At 39.4% G+C, this 23862-nt stretch overlaps 1 protein-coding gene across 4 annotated transcripts in view; it reads left to right on the top strand.

The window, feature by feature from the left end:
- Positions 1-23862, top strand: part of PTCH1 (patched 1) — a 75173-nt gene that overhangs the window by 33790 nt on the left and 17521 nt on the right. For all 4 annotated transcript variants that reach the window (XR_006164838.1, XM_042787624.1, XM_042787623.1 and 1 more), the window contains exons 7-17: positions 249-370; positions 1656-1803; positions 2599-2730; positions 3041-3196; positions 3816-3914; positions 5226-5351; positions 12316-12434; positions 14424-14823; positions 15306-15615; positions 21194-21336; positions 23386-23569. Coding sequence is in view for 3 of the 4 variants with exons in the window: in XM_042787624.1 (XP_042643558.1) it covers positions 249-370; positions 1656-1803; positions 2599-2730; positions 3041-3196; positions 3816-3914; positions 5226-5351; positions 12316-12434; positions 14424-14823; positions 15306-15615; positions 21194-21336; positions 23386-23569 (1939 nt within the window). In the remaining variant the exon portion in view is untranslated. The remainder of the gene's footprint in view (positions 1-248; positions 371-1655; positions 1804-2598; positions 2731-3040; positions 3197-3815; positions 3915-5225; positions 5352-12315; positions 12435-14423; positions 14824-15305; positions 15616-21193; positions 21337-23385; positions 23570-23862) is intronic.

The raw sequence follows: 23862 nt of genomic DNA, 5'->3' as shown, positions 1-23862 counted from the left end.
AATTTGAAGTCACAGGCCCAAATTTTATATATCCCTTTATTACTCACATCAGGCTTTGGAAACATTGCTGTCTGGTCAACAAGTACCCGGCTGATTTGTTCAACTTGATTTGTTGAACACATTTCTCTTCGTAGACCTCCTAGATTGGCTTTAATAGCCATTATTCTAGTACACTGGGTGTTGAATCATGGTATGAGTTTGTCTAATGTTATGAAACTGATTAATTTCTGCTTTGTAACTTTATCTAGCCTCTTGATGTAGCCCTTGTTTTGAGTGGTGGGTGCTATGGACTGTCAAGAAAATACATGCATTGGCAGGAGGAGTTGATTATAGGTGGTACAGTCAAGAACAGTTCTGGTAAACTTGTCAGGTAAGCAAATGTTTAAAGAAAATGTAAAAGTTTTTCTTTGTCAGAGTTTGGGTTTTGGGGCACAAGGGGAGGATTATGCAAAATCTACTGCCCTTCATGTGTATTACGAATCCCAGTTAAGGAGAACATGCCTCAAGAGAACAGCATTTAAAAGAGTGATTAGACAGTTGTTTAATTTTAAGGAGGTGTCATTGCTTCCTGCTTCTAACCTCAGAATGAGTGTATGCCACTAGAAAGAAAGCGTTTTCCTGGCAACTTTGTTGTTTAGAATGCGTGTATAAAGCATTGAACAGTGTTTTAAAGCACTGAACACCTTTGATCATGTTTTGAAATAAGATCAAAGAAAAAGGAGGAAAAAATAATTTGGGTAATATGCTCACTCATTTGGTTTCTGTCAGAATTCCAGAATCTCCACTGAACTTTTTGTTCAGGATCAGTATAGAGAAAAGTCTGTTTCTGTGTCCTTACATCTTGAATCCAGTTTTGAGTGATAAACCAAACCCCTTTGTTTCAGGCTTCTTGAAGAAGTCATGGAACACTGGACTTCAGTGGAGGAAAAAACCTGTGCTGAAAATTGTAGGCCATAGTAAACTAAATGAAGCATAATTCTTCCATATTTAATACGGAGAACTTCTACTAGAACTTCTAATATGAATTTTGACCTTTTTGACATTCACACTAAACATGGATAGGTCTTTCAACTGGTAGCCAAAGAATATATTTTTAGTGAAAAATGTAATAGTTCCTTAAACATCTAAAATTGTTGGATACAGTTGCATACAGTGGAAATTCAGGATTGATAGTTAGTGCCATTGTGTACTCCTCACAGCTTGTCAGGCATGAAGACTTTAACCCGGCATTTCTCTCCAAAGGATGAAAAAGACTGAGGTCTTCAGATAGCCAACAGCATTTACAAGATCTCGTAGAAATAACTGTTCCTGTGGCATCGCCACAGTAATCTATCAGTTGTGATCTTTATAACTGATTCGTAGGGTTACAGTCTTTGCTTCTGAGACTGATCCTGTTGAAAATAATAGCAAAACTCTGATTAACTACAGTGAAACCAGATTTAGCCTCAGTACTGCGTAGACCAGTACAGCTGCAGAAGAAACACAGTCGAATAATTATACTATGTTCGATTTTAATACAAACGTGTGCCCTATAAAATCAAGGACTTATGCAAACTCCTGTTGGGCTATCATTTGAGACTTGATACCATGAAAATAATTTCCTGAAAATGCTCATTTTATGCCTCTTCCTCTTTTCCCTTCTCTCTGTGACACAGTGCCCAGGCTTTGCAAACCATGTTTCAGTTAATGACTCCTAAGCAAATGTATGAGCACTTCAAGGGGTATGAGTATGTTTCACATATCAACTGGAATGAGGATAAGGCAGCAGCAATTCTGGAAGCCTGGCAGAGGATGTATGTTGAGGTAAAATTGAAAATAACCTAGATATCATACTATAAAGTCCTGCTAAGATCCGCTGCCTTCTGTCACGGCTTTTTACAGTATTTCTGTAAGGAAGATGCTTAAACCAGAACTGAGTCATTGCTTCCCAGTTACTAAGCTGATTTTTCAATTTTTTGGTGTGGGTTTGTTGGTTTGTTTTTTTTCCCCAATTAAGAAGCTGCTTGGTTCTGCACATACGAGAAGACATGAAGGTTTTGCTCTTTGCTGTCTGGGACATTTTTGCTTTGCTGGGGCTGAGAAGGAACCAAAGAGCTAGGTGGAATTTGAAAGCTTTTTGTTGGCGTGGTTATTCTACAGGTGTCTGGAAGACATTATCCAGACATGGGCTGCTGTTCCAGTGGCAGCCTGGGTGGGAAGGCTATGTGACAGTGCCTGGCCTCTGTGTCCCAAGCACTGACCTCTGCGAATGGCCAGTCAGGGGGAAAGAGAAGCACCCCAAAGAGATCTCTGGCCTTGGGTTAAAGGCAAAACTTGTACTGCAGCAAATCCATGGTGGAGTTACCCGAAGAGGATTCAAGTTAAATGCTTGAAATGGGCTGTGAACGCAGTAGATTCTTCTGAAGGATGCAAATTCTTGTCTGATAATCAGTAGCTTGCAAGAAATAATTACCAAACACACTTGTATAGCATCAGCTTAATCTCCATGTAGGGTGTGGGTGTTCACAGGAACATTAAGGCAGAAGTAGCTGATTTCAGATGTGTGCTGGTTATGAATTTTTTCTTTAGTCACACCAACTTTTATTTTTCTTTTCATAGGTTGTTCATCAAAGTGTTGCACAAAACTCCACTCAGAAGGTGCTCTCCTTTACCACCACCACTCTGGATGACATCCTAAAGTCATTTTCTGATGTCAGTGTTATCAGAGTAGCTAGTGGCTACTTACTAATGGTAATGAAATGAATTTATTTAATTTTCTCTGGTAGTAGAGCAGGTCTTAAATATCTGCTTTATTATTAGCAGTCAGTAGACCAGTAAATTTTAGGCATATTTAAAATAAAAGCTACAGTTTGTAAACTTTTGCCTCAGGCTTGTCACCTGTTCCTCTGTGTAACATCTATGATGTGTCTATTCTGTTTAAAAATGTTTGTAAGGGTGTGTATTTGGGGTGGGGAGAGATAGTTCTTAGAGAAGGATACATGCTAATATTTTGCCTTTTTTCCCCAACTCTTTCTTCCCCTCCCCCCCCCACTTGCTTTAGCTTGCCTACGCCTGTTTAACAATGCTGCGGTGGGACTGTGCCAAGTCTCAGGGTGCCGTGGGGCTGGCAGGAGTCTTGTTGGTTGCACTCTCAGTGGCTGCAGGATTGGGCCTGTGCTCATTGATTGGAATTTCCTTTAATGCTGCCACAACTCAGGTATTTAGGAGACACATGTCTGCTGTTAAGTTACAAGTACTCTGTTAGTAAATGAACACAACTGAATTTTTGAGGGGAAAAAAGCTGCAGAAGTATTTTGGCTCTAGACTTTTGCTTATGTCTTTCTCCTATCTCATAGCTTATGCTGTGAGAAATTAAGTGATCATGCTGCCAAATGATATTAAAGGCAGGTATCGTGTAGTTTGTATAATTACTAGATTCTGGGTTATTTGATTTTTTTCTGTGTCCCAATACGAGTGGAGGCATCAGTTGTATATGAAGCTGTAGGTTTTGTCTTTACATCTGAATATATATGGATGTTAAAATTCTGGAAGTATTTTGAATATAAATTGAATTATTATCACATAGTCTTTATCTACCTAGAACCTGAATTACCTCTGGTGAGATTCTGTACCTGTAAATGGTACACTGCAAGTTCCTCATCAGTATTCCAGAATAAAAGTTAACAGCTGTAGTGCATCCTTTTGATTTTCATTTTACCCTTGGATTTGTGTACAGTGTAATGTAGAAGTTGCTTTAATTAGCCATTTAATGGCTAGCTGCATGGCAGATCATAAAACAACCTTCTTGGTTTTTGTTGTTTTGTTTCTTCCCCAAGGTTTTGCCTTTTCTTGCTCTTGGAGTTGGTGTAGACGATGTTTTCCTTCTGGCACATGCATTTAGCGAAACAGGGCAGAACAAGAGAATTCCATTCGAGGTAATAACAAGATGGGGATTTGGGGGAGGATAAAACAAAAGGCTTCGCACAGGAAAAGATAACTGTATCCAGAATTAATTAGTAGTGATTAAAATCCCAGGTTTTTTCTCAATAGCTTTTCCTGGGGTCTGGAAATCCTTATTTCTGTCAAAATAGGAAATGATGGCATTGCATGTGATCCTAGAATGTTTTGGAAGGTTCACGTTCTTTTTGTATATTTTTTTGAATAGTGTATTTATTAGCAATTTTAAATGACAACTGTCATATAAGGACTAAATTACATAATCCAAATTCTGCCCAGAATTTCAGCAGAAGTTGATGTCAATTTAGAAACAAACTCAAGATACATGGCTGACAATTAAATGATAGGATGCTTCTAATGAAAGAACACAAAAAAGGTGAAAAGAAAGAGGAGGACAGCTTAGAAAATAAACATTTCTTTTTATTTGTATCAACCTTTACTTAACTGTTATGGCCTTAAATTTGAGTTATTTTGTATATTTGTCTCTGTTTTTCTTTTCTGGTGCTTATAATTGACCATGACATTTCAAAGTATAATATATTGTTATGAAATCTAAGATGTCGTCACTTTTATGATCCTTTTCTTTTATTGACCCTTTTACCCTCAGTCCAAAATTTCGTGTCCAAAGTTTCGTATCCAAATTACAAACCATTTAAAAGCAAGGCACATTTGCCCATTCTGTTTTGTACAAGTAAAGTCTTTCATGTGCTCTTTCCAGCTGGTTTGGCATGCAGGCATTACAACTTCACTCTACTATAACCTCCATATGCTTCATGATATCATGTTGGGTTGGGAAAGGGTCATGTGTTTATCTTGCCTTCTCTGTGTTTTTTCTGTGTGGTTCCTGGATTTTGGGTATTTTTTTGATTTGTTACATACCTCTTCAAGATATGTAGCTATGTTATGCCTCTGTGCTGTTAATACATGCTTATTTTGTCTGAAAAATGATAACACCAAGTGTCTCCACTGGTAGAAAATACATCCTGCTTAATTACACATGTATTTGATAGAATGTTAGTACCCATTTAGTTTTATGTTCTGAAGCTAGAATCAGCTTTGATGTTTTCTACCCTCAAAAAAAATGTACTTTATGTGTCATCTGCTTTTGTCCTGAAGAGTATACTTAGTATATTGTTTATTCTCACATACCTTCAAATGCACATTTGTATTTAGAATTTCACTGTAATAATTTTTCACTGTTACTGTGTTATATCTGTACGATGACCCTTCATTTGCAGGACGTCACTTTATTCATTTGACTGTGACAAGACACATAATTTGTTTTGCAGGACAGAACAGGTGAATGTTTGAAGCGAACAGGAGCAAGTGTAGCCCTTACATCTATCAGCAATGTTACTGCTTTCTTTATGGCTGCCTTAATCCCTATTCCTGCTTTACGAGCTTTTTCACTCCAAGTAAGTTTATATGCTATTTTGTTAGCTCTTATGCATGGTCCAATCATGGAACGACTGTAACGATACTGGTTAGTGGTAGCATTAAAGTCTGTGCCCAGTGCTGCTGTGGTTTACTGAACCAGTATGTGATCACTGCTTACCATAGATCTGGGTAATATCAACTGCTGTCTGCCCTTGATTCTGCTCCTCCCATTTCTTGTGCCTGGAGTCTCTTGCATCCTGTTAGCAGGTGAAAGAATACAGTGTCCCATCACAGCTGGGTTGAGTGCAAAAACCAAGACAAATGCAACTTAAGCAGAAACAAGTCTCCAGAAAGGTTTGCATTCTTCAGTCAAGAGGAGTAGACTATACTGTAGTGTGTACTGTAACATTTCTCAATAGGAATTTAATCCTTTCATTTACATTTGTCCAGTTTGCTGCTCTTAAAATCTATAACTGAAGTCCAGTGACAGCAGCAAATATGCATTTGCCATATTGATTATTACTACAGCAGTTCGTACTGCCTTACACTCAATGTAATTCTAGCAAACTTGGAGGAAACTTCAAGAATTTTACATTCCAACTGCTTTGAGAGAAAATGCGAATATTATATGCTGAACCATGTATTGTTCGCTCTCCCTTTCTCTGTCTTCTTGTATTTGATTGTGATAATATACCTTCAGGAATATGGAATATTAAGGATGCTGGAGAAAGTTTTCTTCTAAAAAAAAGGGTTCTTTGAAGAAAATTATGAGAGTTTCTCCCCTGATATGAGCAATGTATAGCACAGTCTGGCCTTGGTGCAGAGCAAGCAAACTGTACTTTTTCAGAAGTTATTTTCCTTCTGCTGTAGCCTGGTTTGTTCTTGAGCCCTTGGCTATCCAGAGGAAGCAAGGGCTGCAATTTTTCTTAATACATGTGGCAGTTACTGCTGTTTTCAGGGATTTAAGTATGCCTGCATTAAGCTGTAAGATGGCAAACTGTTTGCAATTGCAGTTACGTTACCAATAAGCATTAATAATTTGCTTACCATTTCCTTCTCAATTGGCAATTTGGTAGTGAATAAGAGAGCAAGCGATGGCCTCATTGGTTTTCTGCATTGTTTAGCAGATGTTTGTGGCGACTAAATCTAGATCCTTAGTTCTGAATGGTTAAGCAGTATTTAGCTTGGCTGATTTTCTGAAACCTAGATGTCTTTTCTTACAGGTGATGTGACAGTGAATTGTTTGTTTTATGGCAAAGACCAGTGTCAATGTGTGAAATATTTTTGGAAGTGTAGCACTTGTTCTATTGGAAGAAGTTATTTATGTCTCCTAAAGCTGTGGCCCAATTTCAAATACTCAATCTGTACTTTAAACAGCTAACAGGGTACTGGAGATCTTCACTGGGCATCAGAGGAGAAGGCTTGTTTTGTCAGGATTTGTAGTACCTGTGCTTTGCAGAAGTTACTTCAGCCTAAATCCATCTCATAAGAAAAGCTGAGAGATGGGCCATTTTGTCCTAATTGCACTGCTGAGCTGTTGAGTGGGAGATAACCAAAATTAATTTTTTCTTATCTGATCAAATTTTGCTCAGCCTTTCTCTGTTCTCACTCTTCACATCAGAACATGACAGGTTACCTTTGGAACATATGTGGAGACAACAGCTGTAATTGTTACTGTAATATAAGTTAAATACACCTTTCCTAAACTCTTCATTTTGCCTGATGCCATGCTGTAGACTGAATCACTGAAAGTTTAGAAAACGAAGTCTGAATAGCAGAATGACAAACAAAAAGATTCCAGTGAGATTTCAACATATTCATGTATGAACATGTTGATATTATTCAGAATTAAAACATCACGATCAAAGTCCTTTTTAAGGCAGTGATTAATATGGAATCTATGTGTAAGAACATCTGGGTGTCCAGAAATTAATGTTTGAGTTGCTCAATCTTTTTTTGCATGCATCTGTAATTTGTCTTTGCTTGCACATTGTAACCCTTTATATGTACATAAGAGTTGGAAAAACATGCAAAAAAAGGGCAGCTGGAGACCTATAACGAGGATTCATTGATGCTACAGCAATATGTATAACTGATACGAATATAAGTTAGGAACTACTAAAATTCCTTTTCAGAAAGGAACGTCTATTACTTGCTTTGCCTAGCTTCACCACATAAAGCTAAAATCAGTTGATATGTTCATCACAGCATTGAGAATCAGGATAACCATGGCAGGTTTTGGTGGGTGGTCTGTATTTAGATACGGGTTTCTTTATTTACAGTTTTCTTCTCCCTCTCCCTACTACCCAGGCTTGCTTAAAGTAGAAGTCCTTGCTGTCTTTGATAGCTTCCTAGCAAGACTTAGAAAGCAATGAAATACTGCATTTAATTTTCACAGATTACGCCTTCTTCTCATCTAGACAGTAAATTTTAACAGATGGTCTTTAAAAAAGGTTCTTGCCCTTGACCTTGTTTTGCTCTTCATTCCCTTCTCTTAAGACATTGCAAGATAATTGTCAAAGTTTCCATAATTTTTGAGGCCCAGTATCTGTAAAACAGCCCAGCTGCTATGGGAGAATAAATGGTTTCCTGCATCTGCAAGCCCAACTTTCAGTTAGAAACTCACATTTTGCATATCAATGCTTTCTTCTTTCTCAGCTTCTGTTCTGCCAGCTAAAGCAGTTCATTGATACCTCTGAGTTGTTCATGTACTTTATGGAAGTCAAACACTGCAAGTCTGATGCAGTCTTAGGAATTTGCCAGGGTTAGTTCTTGCTGAGATTTAAAAAATGGAAATAAGTCCTTCTGAAAGGGAGATTTTTAAAATTGATTCCATTATGCAGATAGGGACTGTATTAGTTTTTTCACCATTTTAATGTTTTTTATTTGTTGAGCTTATTAGCTCCTTATTTAGGCAGTTTTAGGTCTCTGAGATGCTGAACATGTCCCAGATACTCAGTCACGAGAATCACCTGTAAGAGTGCTCAGGACTTTGAAACAGTAGGTCCTGAATTTTCAAATGTGTTTCATTTCTTAAAGTTGTGGTAGAGGAGGAGGTTATATGAGAAATCCACTGAAAGCTTTTGAAGTTTGCAGTAGGAATGTCTTAAACATAGCCCTTTGTTTTGAGTATAAATGAAGGAAGATAAGGCAGAGTGTAACTACCGCTGGGCTGAATTCTTTCCTCAGACAGACTATTGGGACACCATTATGGAATAAATTCTGCCCAGGAAAGAGAAGGTACAGCTTCACAAGAATTTGTCTAACTTTTCTTGCTTACACCAGAAACGTCTTCCTCTAACAGTAGAGGAGTGGTGTGGATTCATTAATGAGTAGGGGTGGAACTTGTAGCATTAAGTCTCAGCAGTAACTTTTTCCCTCACTGTAAGAATGACAAGTCTTTTTCCTAATTGTAAAAGTGCATTACCAGGTGGTGGTGGTGGGTTTGTGGAGAGAAAGAACATAAGTTTTCTAATCTCGTTTGGTTATTTTACTCTGCTGAAGTGGTTTGTCCCCCGACTTTTACCTATGTCATTTACCTTTCCCTGCTCCCGACGCGAGAATTTATCAAGCAAAATTAAAGCCTAAGGGAAAAGAGGATGGGGGGGTGTGTGTGTGCCAGGGAGGTGATCCGAGTCTGTCGGCTGTCAGGAGGGAGTTGCAGATAGGCAGCAGTAGGGTGGAAGTTTCCCTGACAGACCTCCTCGCCTGTTCATCACCTCTGGCTATACAGCACACCCGTTCTCCTTGGGTGGGCTGCCAGGAATGGCACACAGCAGCACATACCTTCAGCGGGGCCCCTGCCTGCCCGCCCGGCTCGCCTCCCCCTTGCTGCCTCCAGCACAGACTGCCATTCTTCTGCCTCCCTTTAACAGTTGCAGCAGCAATAATATTTTTGGGCTGCACATTATGAAAAGATGCAAAAGCGGAGCGTGTTTCTCAGGAAGTAACCAGCAGTTTTTTTCTGATTAGTGGAATTTTTGCACTACTCTCTGATCTCATTTTACTGAATGCTTTCATTTTACACCCTTGAGTAGGCCCCATTTTATCACTTCTAGGACTAATCTTACTGTTGATTTCTCAAGGAAAAGGTCTGAGGCCCTTTCCCATTTGACCATTTGTCTCTGAAGGGGTGAGAGAAGATGCCCTGTTCCCAAAAATCCTAACCATGCTGTCAGCTTGGGCGCTGTTAGCAGGCTGCTTGTACTCTGGAACCTCTGCTACCACAGTTTGTTGTTGGTGCTCCTCTTGTCAATGTAGCTGTTACAGATTGTGGGTATTGCCCTATTCTCATGTTTCCATTCTGAGCCACCAGATGTCTAAACGGTATTGGGAAGGGAAGGGGTGGCTGATGCATTAACTCTGAGGTTGAGTCACCCCTCAGCAGTTCTTCCTTCCCTTTCCTTATCAAATCACCAGGTGCTTTTTTGATGGGACAACCAATTAGAATTGATACAAGAACAATATTTTCTGTATTTCATTGTGAAAACTGAGAACTGTTATGTGCTTGAAATGCTGAGAAGGTGGGCGAGGGAGAGACAGTGTGCAGTAAATAGGAAGTGTGGTGTTAAGCTCTAGGAATCTATTTCAGTACAAACCAGAACAGAGAGGATTGTTTAAAAATATTTTACTTGCAAGGTTATTACATCAACACCAGAATGGCACAATGGAAAATCTAATTGTTCTAAAAAGAGATGCCATGTTAATAGGCAGATTTACTGTGTGTTGTTGGATTAGTTTTGCAGCTTCTTAAAAAATCAGATGTGGCTATAATGGCATCTCTACCATACACTCAAGTATTAGTTTTCAGGTTTAGCAGCGTTTAAGGTTCAAGGATGTTGGAGGTCTACAAAGGGAACTGATAAGGCATGAAGTATTTGCAGCTTCTAGAGCAGGAACAGAGGACTTCTGTTAGTTTTTCAGCTGTGCTGGGAGGAATAAGAATTACTGAGTCAGGCCTCGGCTGTTTTTTCCAAATCTCAATAAATCTTAGCTGATCCTTGATAGAAGATCTTGGTTAGACACAACTAATTATTCATGTTATATGGGTGATTCAACCCTCTCTGGTTTAGCAGCAATAAAGAAAGCAGTTGTATGAACTAGGTCCAACGAACACCTTGCTTGCAACAGCAGCCATTTGTTTTTCTGACAGTTTCAGTTAATTCTAGAGAGGATCAAAAGGGAGTCACTTAATTTTAAAGTCTTGGCTATGACCTTACATACCTTTCCATGTGGATATTTATAAATCATGAAATAGTCATTGGATGTTTTCTCTCAAAGATGGCTAAATTCTAATTTCCCTTAAGTACTAAGTAAATTCTGGTTTAGTAGTTATGTCTACAGACAACCAGCAGGACCAAACTCTTACTTCAAGCAGGCTGGAGACAACAAAAGGGAAACACCAATAAAACCCATTTCTGTATGCAATATATTTATGATTGAAATTACTATAAAATACTTACATAACTAGTTGATTCTGGCATTCTCAGAAAGTAAAAACAGTATCTAGTCTTTTTATGATACTTTGACAGCTTCAGAACCCTAAAAGTCATTCAGGTTAGTATTTTGACTTTCACAGATAAAGAGACACACAAAAAAAGAATTGCATTATTTAGGCAATTTATATTGTTTATTTTACAAATAAGTAAAAATTTTTTAAAACATGGATTTTGGATATCACACCTCTTGAGCTGGCAGTTTTGAGGCCTGATTTTTCAAGATCAAAACCAGTCATTTGTTTATTTCAGAAAAAGGAGGGCCTATTTATATCAGGTCAGTGACTTCATTTTTGTAGCCTAACTTTTGCGCTTTTTTATGACTGTTTTAACCCAAGCAGTCGTTGCTTCAGATGTTACAGGTGGAGGCACTTGATAGTTTATATGATTTCCTTAACATGAAACTCAGGTACTGTTGAGATACCTACTCCTTATCTAATGGGTAAAATATAAGGATTTCAGGGTTTTTTTTTTACATTTTGATGGCTCAATCATATTTTTTCCCAGTGTCTCTCCTAACTATCTTCCAGTCCCATCTGTGCCCAGGCTTTCCCTTTGTTACGACTAGTGCTCCTAACAATTCTGCATTACAAATAAATGCTATTAATAATAATGATAGATGCTGTACCACATATGTTTATGGAGATTCTCTGGGAATCTCTGTGTGGGAAAGAGTTTGAAGTATGGTTTGAAAGGGGGTGGGTGGAGAGGTTGGTTTTTTTCATTACGTAATGTTCGCTTTACAAATTAAACTGAGTATTCTTGTTCCAATTTAAGACGTATTCTTGTTCCGATTTAAGATGTATTCTTGTTCCAATTTAAGACTCATTTTGGAAGACTGGCTCATTAACCAAGTTCTGTTAAACACAAGCATAATATGTAAATTTACTTAGTGGTGTTGGATTATTTTTGATTCTTCTTCAAAAGTAATCCCTGATAAATGCAAAATGTTGCTCTTTTTGGCTAGACTTTTAAGTAAGTGCATCAAACGTGTAATACTTCACTAAATAGAAGTTTCATTAAAATTTTCTTAAACCTTTATTTAATTTCTGATTGAATAATGTGCTTTAATGTTACTGTGATACTTAAATTACTTCAGATCCCTTAAATGTGAGAACTTCAGTTCTAGTTCCAGGTTTGGTTTTGCTTCCATCCTTTTTTACTGTGAGACTCTAAATGTGGCAGAATCTCACGCAAAAGTATGATCTGTTGACTCTGTTTTTCTACTTAAAAAATCATCACCACATCTTCAGACACATCTGTATTAAAATAATATAAAGTTTATCATGAAAAGAAATTAATTAACTGCAATGAGCCTACCATAATGAAATGGGAATGTAAAAGACTATCTCCCGGTTTCCTCAGGGAAAATCTTGAAAGCATCTGATGGGTTGACATGATAAATGGGTGAACGGATGAGAACTGAAAGGAAGTTTTATGCTTTGTAAAGCTGATGCCCTACATGAAGCTTAGTAACAATATCACTTCTCCTATGATTGATCTCTAGGCAGCAGTTGTGGTGGTATTCAACTTTGCTATGGTTCTGCTAATTTTTCCTGCTATCCTGAGCATGGACCTTTATCGTCGAGAAGACAGGAGATTGGATATATTCTGCTGTTTTACCAGGTGAGAATGTGTGATGGATTGATGTATGAGGTGTGTGGTTACCAATCAGCACTACCATTCCTGGTCAGGAGTGGGAGTTCTTCACTGCAGAGGGGTCAGTGTGTTATTTTTATCATTTTATTGCTAGTGACTGACTTAAATTTGCTACTTTTTTTTTTACCTGACTGAGGGGAAATGTTAAAATACTTCTGTCTGTCTGTCTTTCTCTCTCATATACACACACACACTTTTCCCTTCATTCATACATATGTTCATTTTGGCAGTTGGAGGACAGTTTTTTGAAAGCAGATAAAAGATCCATGCTTGCAGAATATCTTCAAGTATTTTTAGAATTTTATGGGGCTACTGCAAAGTGTCCAATGCTAGTATTGGGTAATCTTAGAAGACTGTATATAAGTCAGGGTACTGAGAAGCCTTACTTGCAGTTAGTTAATCGCTATGTGCTAATTGTTATGCTTTTTATGTCTTTAAACTTAAATACATAAACATAATGTATGAACTGTAAAATTACTTCCCCTTAGCCAAGTTTTTCATAGGACTATGAGGAATGCAATGTGATCAGTACCATGACAGGATAAAGCTTGATAAAGTTTCTGCCGTGGCTGCAATGCTAATTTAGAATGGTAATAGTGCCATTCTAAAGTTTGTACACACAGACTCTTACCTGATAGATGGCCAGCTCTGAGCACGGAGTGGTGCTAGGAGTCGTCTACTGTCATCAATTAAGCATGTTTTCTACCTTAGTTTTTGCTTTTGCCTTCAGTGAAGAGGATCAGCTACATTTCTACACATGTACTCTTATTGTCATGACCAGGATGTGAAGAATCCACGTTATGAAACCTTAGCATTTTACACCCTCACAGGAGCTGACACAGTTTGACATTTTAATTTTAATGTCTAGGAGAGAAAGCACTTTCCTAAATTTGTTTTTGAGGGAGTGATTAGAACTGGGAGTTGATCTCAAGCCAGGACTCCTGCTTTCTATTTCTGATTCAGTCATAGTTTCAGTGGATGGCCTAATGTGCTTGACTTTTGGAGCCCTGATTTCTCCGAAAGACAGTGCAATTGGACCTTCCATTTATTCTCTCATCTGAAGTTGCAACAAACATGTATGAGAATTCAGGTCCATTTACATATGAAGAAATGCAGTTAATGATAGCTTGCCTTGTTTAGGTAGGCAACATTCTGAATTCTTCTTGGTTTTGTAGGATCTGTCCTCTTGGTGAAAAATCTCTGATACTGTTTTCTATCATCAATTTGTCATTTCTCATTTACAGGAAGAGGTTTGTCTGTGATATTTTTTTTTTTTTAATAAACTAGGTATCTGTTACGGTCTTGCGTAGACTAAAATAAAAAGAATGCTTAAATTAATTCTGTAATTTTGTCTCTTCATGTTGCCCATCTTTCCTGAGAATTAATCCTGGCATATGTTTACTTATTTTTAAAACATTCAGTCAGTGTATGGCAAGTGTTTTCAACCTGCCTCCCCAAAGTCTGAGATCTTAACCAGAAGGCACAAATATTATTTAACAGTTACTTTAATAGTTCTAAACAGAAGAACTCGGTATGTCATGTGTTTACATTTTGTTCTAAATAGCTTAATTCTCAGCATGGGCACGTAGATGCAAACTCACACAGATACTGTGCATTCAGACTGTGTGCAACTACCTGACTATTGACTTGATCATCTGACTTGTAATTAATGGAGCGGTGTGGGTAGATGTCAGTGTCCTTAGACAGACACTGTTTCCTTCTTCTCTGAGCACCAGAAATGTGCACGTATTGTCAGAGGCCTACAGTTTGAATGACGTCTGAGAAGTGTTTCCTAAAGGCGCACAGTAAAATTCACATCGAAGAATTACACTTAATCAATATAAACCATCTAACAGTAGTAGGAGTAGTCTTAGATGGAAGCAGGTTATTCTGTCTAGTCTGATTAAAATAAAGATCTGTCTAAATGCGAACAGAAGTTTTTCTCTTCTCTTACAGTCCATGCGTCACTAGAGTGATTCAGATTGAGCCTCAAGCATATGCAGAAAATGACAATACTTGCTACAGTCCTCCACCTCCGTACAGCAGTCACAGTTTTGCACATGAAACTCAGATTACAATGCAGTCTACAGTGCAGTTGCGCACAGAATACGATCCTCATACGCAGGTGTACTACACCACAGCAGAGCCGCGCTCAGAAATATCTGTTCAGCCAGTGACAGTGACGCAAGATAATCTCAGCTGCCAGAGCCCAGAAAGCACAAGCTCGACGAGGGATTTGCTTTCCCAATTCTCAGATTCCAGTATGCATTGCCTTGAGCCGCCCTGTACGAAGTGGACACTCTCATCTTTTGCAGAAAAGCATTATGCTCCATTCCTCCTAAAACCAAAAGCTAAGGTAATTGAGGAACTGTTTACCTGTTTTTCAAAAATAGAATTCTGCCTTGCTCAGTAATAAAATTATCCTGTCAACGGTATTAAATATAAAGAATAAATAGAGTTTTTAGGAATAACAATTCTTAGTAATTGTACAGATAATTTCATACTTCAGGAATTTTTTCTTGCTTTTCAAATACAAGTTATGAGTGAGGGTTTTGGTGGCTTTCAGTAACATAAGCTCATGAATAGTGAAGCTAAAGCCACTTCTAAATTTCATTACAATAACATTTCTCATCCGTGATGCAGAGCCCATTCAATAAAGCACAAATTAGTTTAGGCTTGTAATGTGTCTGTGCATGGAAAAAAAAAAAAAAGAAGAAATAAAAGCTTTTAAGTAGACTGATGGATGTTAATTTTGAACGTGGCTTTGTGGTGTGCCATTTTGAATTGTTAGTTGCTTTAGAAACCTAAAACCAAACACATTTCCATTTTCTGTTGCAGATTGTGGTTATTTTTCTTTTTCTGGGTTTACTTGGGCTCAGCCTTTATGGAACTACCCGGGTGAGAGATGGACTAGATCTCACAGACATTGTACCACGGGAAACACGGGAATATGACTTTATTGCCGCACAGTTCAAGTACTTTTCATTCTACAACATGTATATTGTGACACAGAAAACAGACTATCCAAATGTCCAGCACTTACTTTATGAGCTTCACAGAAGTTTCAGCAATGTGACATATGTTTTGTTGGAAGAGGATAGGCAGCTTCCCAAAATGTGGTTACACTATTTTCGAGACTGGCTGCAAGGTAAGAGAGAGTTGCATGAACTTTTCTTAATTTTATAGTAGTAACCGCTTGTTCATGTTAGTAATGCTTCCCTCTTTGAAAATAGCCACACAGTTAAAGACTGTGAGCAGGAGGGAGAACGTGTACTGATCCAAACTCGCATGTTGACTTGCTGTTTCTCCAACAGGTCACTTAAATTCTTTGTGGCTATGTTTACTCCCCAGTAAGACAGTTTTGAAGCTTTTAAGAGATAGTATCCATGAGAGACCATCTGATGCTAATAATTTCTAAGCAGCTAATGAGGAGTTCTGCTTTATAATTAATGGCCAAATATGGCCCACTGTCTTGGCAAAATAACTGTTTGTTGAGTGTTTTGAGAACATTAAATGAAAAGTCCCTGTCCGGTGATGTATTTTGGCACAGGCTTAACTTTCAGCACGAGTGATCCTGTTGGCTTCATCTGGGACTACTGGCATGAAGAAAATTCAGTGTGGCTTATGTGTTTTATTAGATTGGGAACTTAGGACACATTCTAGATTTCCAGTCAAGTATCCTCACTCTTTCTATGGTGCTGCTTTTTCTGTGTTTAATTGTAATGGGGCAGGGGAAGACACGAGAAGTCATGGCTTTTCAGATACGATTATGATAATTACATTGAAGTCAGCTTATTAAAGGTACTATAATTACACATGTTGAGGCAACTGTTTTCTATTTAAAATAAATAGTACTGTTACATCTCAGAAAATTTAACAGCAAACATAATCTGCCCAGGAGTACTTCAGTCCTACCTCTGTCTTTCTGTTGGGAGAATCTCCAGGAAGCTTTTGCCAACAGAAAAGTAAATTGTGCTGACCTAGTGAAACTGTAAATTTTAACCTTAACTGCTTACAGATGACCAGTGCAACCAGTGATTCTTAGAGAACATGAAGGTAACTACCAGTATTTGGGGTATTTTGTTCCTTCTGAAAATGTGTCAGGTGATATCAGGAAAGTTGATACATCTAAGTAACATATTTAGACAAAATCATTAATTTTCCTGTGTGTTTAATGCACTGATAAATCATGCAAAGCAGTGTTTCAGTGATTAGGTTTGATTTTTTAAATGTTTTTTAAATATATTGTATCCATTCATTACAGTCTAATTACTGGAAGTTTTACTTAAAATATTTTGTGCACATGAGCATATTGAACTATAAGGGAAGGTATTAAAGGCAGGAAGAAAATTCAACATAGCTTACTATACTTTCTAGATTTCTAAGGAAGCATCTTTCTTCATGCTTTTTAAAATTTTCTTGTACCACTGCTGTTTATTTTTGTGGAGATTTTTTGTTGCTGTTTCAAAACAGTAGGAAAAAATACGTCTGGTGTCTCTCCTTCCACCTTCCCCCCACCGCTACCAAACATAAGAGGGAGACAGAAGTCTGAGATCATGTTCAGTATCTTCACATATTCACGCTGAACCTCAGCACAGTTTGCCAGTGGTAAAGGAGGGAGGAGGTGCCCTTGGGTCTGCTCCCTTGCTGGCTTCGCAGCGTGAAACGCTGGAGGCTAGCCCACTTGCTGTTGCTCCTGGGGTGCTGACATTCCCATTGCCCCTCTCTTAGGTCCACCACGTTCTTTCCCACACCTCTTCCACTTTGGATACCTCCCTGTCCTCTTTGTAATCATCTTCTTGTGCTAAGGACTGTTTGTGTGGCCCTGGCCCCGTGCCGAGGGCCTGCACATCTCCTTCTCTGTGCTCTATGTCCATGCTCGTATGTGACATTTACAGATCTGCTCTTCTCTTAAAGATGTACCTGTTCTCTTCTTACTGCCTACAGTCTCATTTCCCCTTCCAGCCCACATTAGTCTGCTTGACCTTCTCCTTTTTCTCTGCTTTTCTTCCACATGAGGAGTTGTGAGTATTCCTGGCACCCTGGATGTACTGATGGGGTGCATGGAGCTTAAATGCTATACTAGACCAGTCCGGGAGACTCCAGGAAGCAGCAAGTTGTGGTGGTTCAAGTGGGCATACCAGCCCTGTGATGGAAGACTCATTGCTTGGCCTGTTGATCACCCAGAGCTTTAGAATTAGTCGTGATGATTACTGATTAGTATTTAGGTCCATGTCCTTACCCCTCCGCCCCACCTTCCCCAAGAGATGCACAATTAATACAAACCAGCTGCTTTGTAGAGATGCAGGGCTGTCTTCACAGAGTGTGATACTGCATTCGCAAAGCTGTAAAGAAGAAGGATATTGAGATGTATCGATAGAAAGAAGTAATGTTTTAAAATGGTACAGGGCATTGATGTAACGGGGGGAACTAAACTGCTACACTAAAAGCTGCCACACTTGTCATAGTTAGGGAATTATCTCAAGGTGCAGACGCCAATAGAATAATACCTGATTGTTACCAACTGGGGCTGATGCTGAGGGAGTAAAGGGGAGGAAAAGTGAAAACTGAATTTACAAACAAGGCATAGTTTTAGGCTGGATTCAGGGAGGATCCTCTCGGAAGTAGGAACAGTTATACGGGGGTGCACTTTTACATGCTGGAGGAGCAGGATAATCAAAGTTGGTACAACTTTGAACTTTGTGGATAATTCCTACTTTACTGGGAACTCAGTGCTAGTGGCTTGTTAAGATGGCCTTCTGACAAGCACACATTTGTGTGGCAGAATGAGGGAAGCAACAGCATGTGAACAAAACCATTTTTTATCAAGAAGGCATCCTTGGCCTTAGCTGTACATTTCTTTTCCTTTACTAGGAATGGAGTGCCTTCAGCCTAATGCGCTTCTTTTTTTAGAGGTTCCCTTATATTTTGCTTTCTGATATCCTATCATGTTAGCATACTTTCTGTTACTGAAAATGCAACAGAAGAGTTAACACTAACTATTCATTTAAACTGGAAATGTTAACATTATTTTTTGTAAGTGACTGAATGTAAATGAGGTAGCTTGAATTCCCTAATGGCTTGTAATTAGGCTTGTTTTTGCAATGGGTAATCTTATCTGGTGTTTCATGGTGCGAGCTGTTCACATGAGTCAGTAAGAATTCCCTCCTTACCTCCATTCCTGCATCCCACATAATTTTGGAGGATTTCATTTTCTTCCAAAACATTAAGCAGAAGTGACTGCTGATATGCAAAAAGAACCATATGTAAGATTTTTTCAATTCCCTTTAATTTTATAACTTTTCTGCATAACTAGGTCAACAAGTTACTTTTATCATTCTGACCTGAAACGTGCCATTAATACCATTTATAAAAGATTATATGTCTTTTTAAATCATTGGTATGAACAGTTTACAACAAAAGTACCCCTTGCTTTGAAAGCAGCAACTATGGATTAATTTTAAGGTGTTGTGGGAAATTTTAATTATTGAAATTTTGAAATTTTTTAGAAGTTAATCAAAACTGATAGTAGTTTATTAGTATTCTTTCCACAGAATTTCAGTTTCAGCAAGGTCAGTAATAAAATAACCCAGAGCACAAAGTGGTTAAGCCAGCTGAGGAATAAAGATACAAAAGGGAGCAGGGTTTGAGGGATGACCAAACTTGTCAGAACAGGGGAGGGGGAGAAATGCAAGAGACATGAATTGTCACTCGCTGCAGTAATGTGAAATATACATGCCCTTTTTTGATGTTCCTTGCAACCCCAAATTGGTAATGTCACATGTCACTGGATATATTTGTTATTGTGTGTCTGTGGAGCCCCCTGACAGGGGTAGGATGATGGTCTGAAAGCTCTGTCCCCACATAGACAGACATGCTGTCTAACAGCAATTTGTGAGCTCCTCCTGCTGAAGGGAGCCATTTTTACTGTAAGTTAAGCTGTTTTTTGGTGGTCTCCTTCTCTCCCATGTGCTTTTTCGACAGCCTCCTCTTAACCTCCTGAAGTCACCTTTCACATGACTGGTACGATAGCACAAATGCTCTCACCTGGCCACTTCCCGAGGGACTGACATGGAGCTGGACTTGGTACAGGAGGGGTGGATTGGTATTTTTGGATGTTCTAAGCAACGTCTTCCCCTCTCTGAGGGCACCAGCAAACAAGGCTTTTTTAAAGGGAGCCTTGAAATCCTTTGGTGATGCCAGAAAACATGATGGCAAATTGTCCTCCTCCTCATCAGGTGCTGGAGGGCTATGCGTGGAGACCTGGCAAGCTTCTTTCATTGCTTGGTTCTCAGCACGCTGGCTTCATGAGTGGGTATGATTTGTCAGGAAACAAGGGAGGCACTTTTCTGAGAGAGAGGTCATGAGTTTGTAAAGGGGGCAGGTACTCTGGCCTGGTGGCGTTTTCTCTTCCAGCATTCTTATCTCTATGTAACTGTAGCTAACCTATCCGATCTGTAATGAGGGTTTTTATTACGGCTCCTCAGCACAGCTGCAAGGTGGGTTGGCGATTTCCTCCACCGCCACTCCCCCCCCGGCCTTTTCCTTCCCTTCCCTGGACATGCGGTTTGTCATCTGCTTGCACAGAGCCTCCTTGTACTGGGCTGTGGCTTCCTGTACTAAATCTGATCCAAATTTGTGTGGTGAGGTATTCCCTCCCCCTTGAAGGGTGGCAAGAAGGAAAATAACAGTTGAGAGTGAATAGGTGTTGGCTGTGATCTTTACATGTGCTGGCAGCAGATCCCACATCTTGTATTAGCTGCACAAGTTGAACAGATGGAACAAATTGACAAAATCGTGTTCACTCACGCTGTGCTCGAGGAGCAGCTGAGTTGCTGTTTGAAGTTGAAAGTTTGAGTGTGTTTTTTTTTCCCCTTGTAGTGGAATTTCTGGTTATATCATAGAAGCTATTGCCTCAGTGCTCTGCAGTAGCCCAAAACAGTTAATGAGAGCTGTGTGTGTCCTCCTCTGTGGCTCAGTGCACTTGGCCAGAGTTTTGGTGAGGCAGAGGGGAGTATGGAGGGTGTTTCCCTTCTGGATAATGGACTGAATGTCTCCTCTGGTTCTAAGTGCATGGTAGGTGGTGAAGTTGGATCACAGGTGAACTCAGACCTTTTCTGTTGTGGCACAATCCAGGTAAGGGCAAGTCTTCAGCTTGTTTTGAGGAGGATGTGTATGAAAGAGGTGATAAATGCAAATATGCTTAGGGAGTTTTGAATTTGATGATTCTGTAATTGTGGTTCATGAAGAAAGCCATTTTTTATTGTAGACAAGCCTACCTGTTGCCCATATATTTCTCCAAGCAGAGTGCTATGTTGCTCTTAAAGGCTCTGAGAAGGACGCGGGACCAGAGAGTCCTAATCCCATCCAAGATCTCCTCTTTGCCTTGAGGGGAAGCTGGTTTACACCGGTGCACATTACATCTGCAGCTTGCTAGCTCAGCTTTGCTGGTCTGTACAACATGGGAAGACTCTTGAGGCTTCCCCCTTGCACTTTCTTGCTTTCTCTGCCGTTCTTTGGGCAAAATACAGACATGCAACTGGTACTTTTACCTTCCCACACACTGACAGTGAATGAGAAGCCCCAAATTTAGGAGGTAGCAGGTGGATAATTTTTTTCCTGATTCAGGTATGAAAAAGAGTCATTATTCCTTTTTCCTGCTGAAATTTGTAGGATTGATGGCTTACCTTCTTGTTGTCTTCTCTTTGCCTCCCTTAACTCTTCAGGACTTCAGAATGCATTTGACAGTGACTGGGAAACTGGGAAAATCACTTACAACAGTTATAAAAATGGATCCGATGATGCTGTTTTGGCTTACAAACTCTTGGTACAAACAGGCAACCGAGCAAAGCCCATTGACATCAGCCAGGTACTGTATCAGAGTCCATATACAGGAGTACACAAGTCACCAGTCATGAGGGGAGATGCAAAGAGCATGTTGTAGTCTCTTTTTTCATCTTGATGAATTGAGTGGCTGAGTTACACCTTACTATATGGCCTCACTGAGTTTGCTGGAGCCACTTGTTAGCTGCAGTCTGGCCCATGTTGTAAAGCATTCAGAGTCAGCACTGGGAATGCCTGCCATTGATTATTACAGGTTGGCATGTGTTCAGTGCTGTTCTTGTGTGAGACATGCTCAGCCTCCACTGAAATTATTGTGAAGAATGCTTTGCTTCATCCATAGGTAGATGAAGTCTGGTCCTCTGCCAGACAGAGCCAATGTTAGCCTTGTTGCCCCAAGTAGCATTGTTTCTGATTTGAATCATGTTGCTTTATAAGGCTGACCTTTGCTCAGTTTTCAGCTGTGGCTTTGAATCTAGCATTTGCAATTATTTGGTTACTTCCTACCGATTTATGCCAAATGTAACATTAAAAATGGTGTTGGTGAATGATAGTGGAAGGGGACTGAAATCATTACATGCTGTATCATAATCTTGATCCATCATTGCTAAATACAGCTATACTGTTGTAGAATTAAGAATGGCAGTTGTTTGAGCTGCCTAAATAAAATGTCTGAGGTTCTTTTGCAAGGTTATCACAGCATATGACTGCATTTGCCTTAGCCATTGGAAATACATTAGGTTTGACTCCTTACACTAAAATTAGATTTCAAACCTCTAAGAAGAAATTCTGCAAAAACCTAACTTCTCCTCTCCTAGAGTCATCATTGACTCGCTGTGCTTTCAGGCAGAAAAACAGTCTTTCTAATGAGCTTCTTGGCAGATCTGCTTATTGTCTTTCTTTTTTTCCTGCCATTAAAGGTGACAGATTTACAGAATACATTGTTCAAAGTTACTATGGTGTGTAAAACACACTGCTGTTTAGCAACGTGCAGCATGCTGTCAGGTCTGAATGAAGCTTCAGCTATGAATTAAGCAAAGAAAGGGAGTTGAAGAGAAAACCTTCAGTGAGATTTTGTTTAGCAGAGTGTACCAGGTACGCTGTGGAACAAATGCGATTGGACTGCAGCTGCTGATATAATTTCCTGTGCCTGGGAGGGAGAAAAGTACGGTGCACCCACAGGGGCTGAGTGCTGTACTGTGCAGTTCCAGAGACAGCTTGAAGACATACAGTTGTTGCATATCCTGTGGACTAATTGAATCCAGATCCTTGGAATCCAGCTTTTTTTTTTAAAAAACTGCTGTCACTGTTGTTTTTCATTTCATTAAAAAGACCTGAAACTGGAGCTGAGCCAGAATTTTAAATAAACAAAACAAAAAACCCCAGTAATACTTTTCACCCACAGAGTCCTCTGTCAGAGCTCTAGCTGTGCAGGATTTGGCTACAGAACCCTAGAAGTGAACCACTGCTGTTTACCCCACAGATGCATTTGCCCACAGTGACCCAAATAACACGGGGCACTCGTCTGCTTTCTTGACGCTGGGCATTTTCTGAATACATAGGTCATAGGAGGCAAGTGTTAGCAAAATTTATACAGATGTTGTTTTATTTTTATAGCTCTCCTCCATTTACTGGGTGGCATTTCCTTCAGTGTTAACAACAGAGGTTAACTGCACACAGACGTGTATAGGGACTCTTGCCAGGTTTTCTTTCCCTGTCTTTAAATATGTTTCTCCAACTTGGTTGTTTTTCACTCTTGGCTGCAGGCTTTCAGAAGTTAGATTTAATTGGTTCAGTCTATTCTGGAACCATCTGCTGATTTAGTGGTTATTGTAAATATTATATGAGTACTAATTTATAAATAACCGCTTTCTACTGTCACTGTAGTTTTTTAGATTTTTTTTCATTGTCAAACAATAGTTTACCGATAAGTCACTTTAAGTGAAGATTTGTACTCTTTTGCTTTTACCGTCCTATATGTGTGTTGCATCTTCAGGGCGTTTGTTGAAAGCTTTACGGCAGGAGCCCCGACAGCAAAACACGCTCTGAAGCATTTCTAATTTTTTCCATTCTGCAGTTGACTAAACAGCGTCTGGTGGATGCGGATGGAATCATTAACCCAAACGCTTTCTACATCTACCTGACAGCCTGGGTTAGCAATGACCCTGTGGCCTATGCTGCCTCGCAAGCCAACATCCGGCCTCACCGCCCGGAGTGGGTCCACGACAAAGCAGACTATATGCCAGAAACAAGGCTGAGAAGTAAGTAGCATTTCATCTTCATGTCTTACAGTTTATGTAAAGTGCCCCCCGCTCCTTCCTTCGTGAACCAGTAATGCTGTCGTTGGCTGATGCTGCACAGGGCTCAGAAGTGTAAACAGGACAATATATTGTGTTACTCTGTACTCTTAGGAGTCCTATGCACCACTGCAAATGTGGCACCCCCTGCAGGGTTTTATCATGTCGAAAAATGAGTTTTCAAAGATCTAAAATCTTACAGTAAGCGTTGCTTTATAGTGTCATCTGATAGTTCTGTCTGTGAGGGAAACCTGGAG

The sequence above is a fragment of the Tyto alba genome, unplaced genomic scaffold, assembly GCF_018691265.1.
Source record: "Tyto alba isolate M040663 unplaced genomic scaffold, T.alba_DEE_v4.0 Super-Scaffold_13, whole genome shotgun sequence".
Lineage (NCBI taxonomy): Eukaryota > Metazoa > Chordata > Aves > Strigiformes > Tytonidae > Tyto > Tyto alba.
This window is presented reverse-complemented; position numbering and strand designations above follow the sequence as displayed.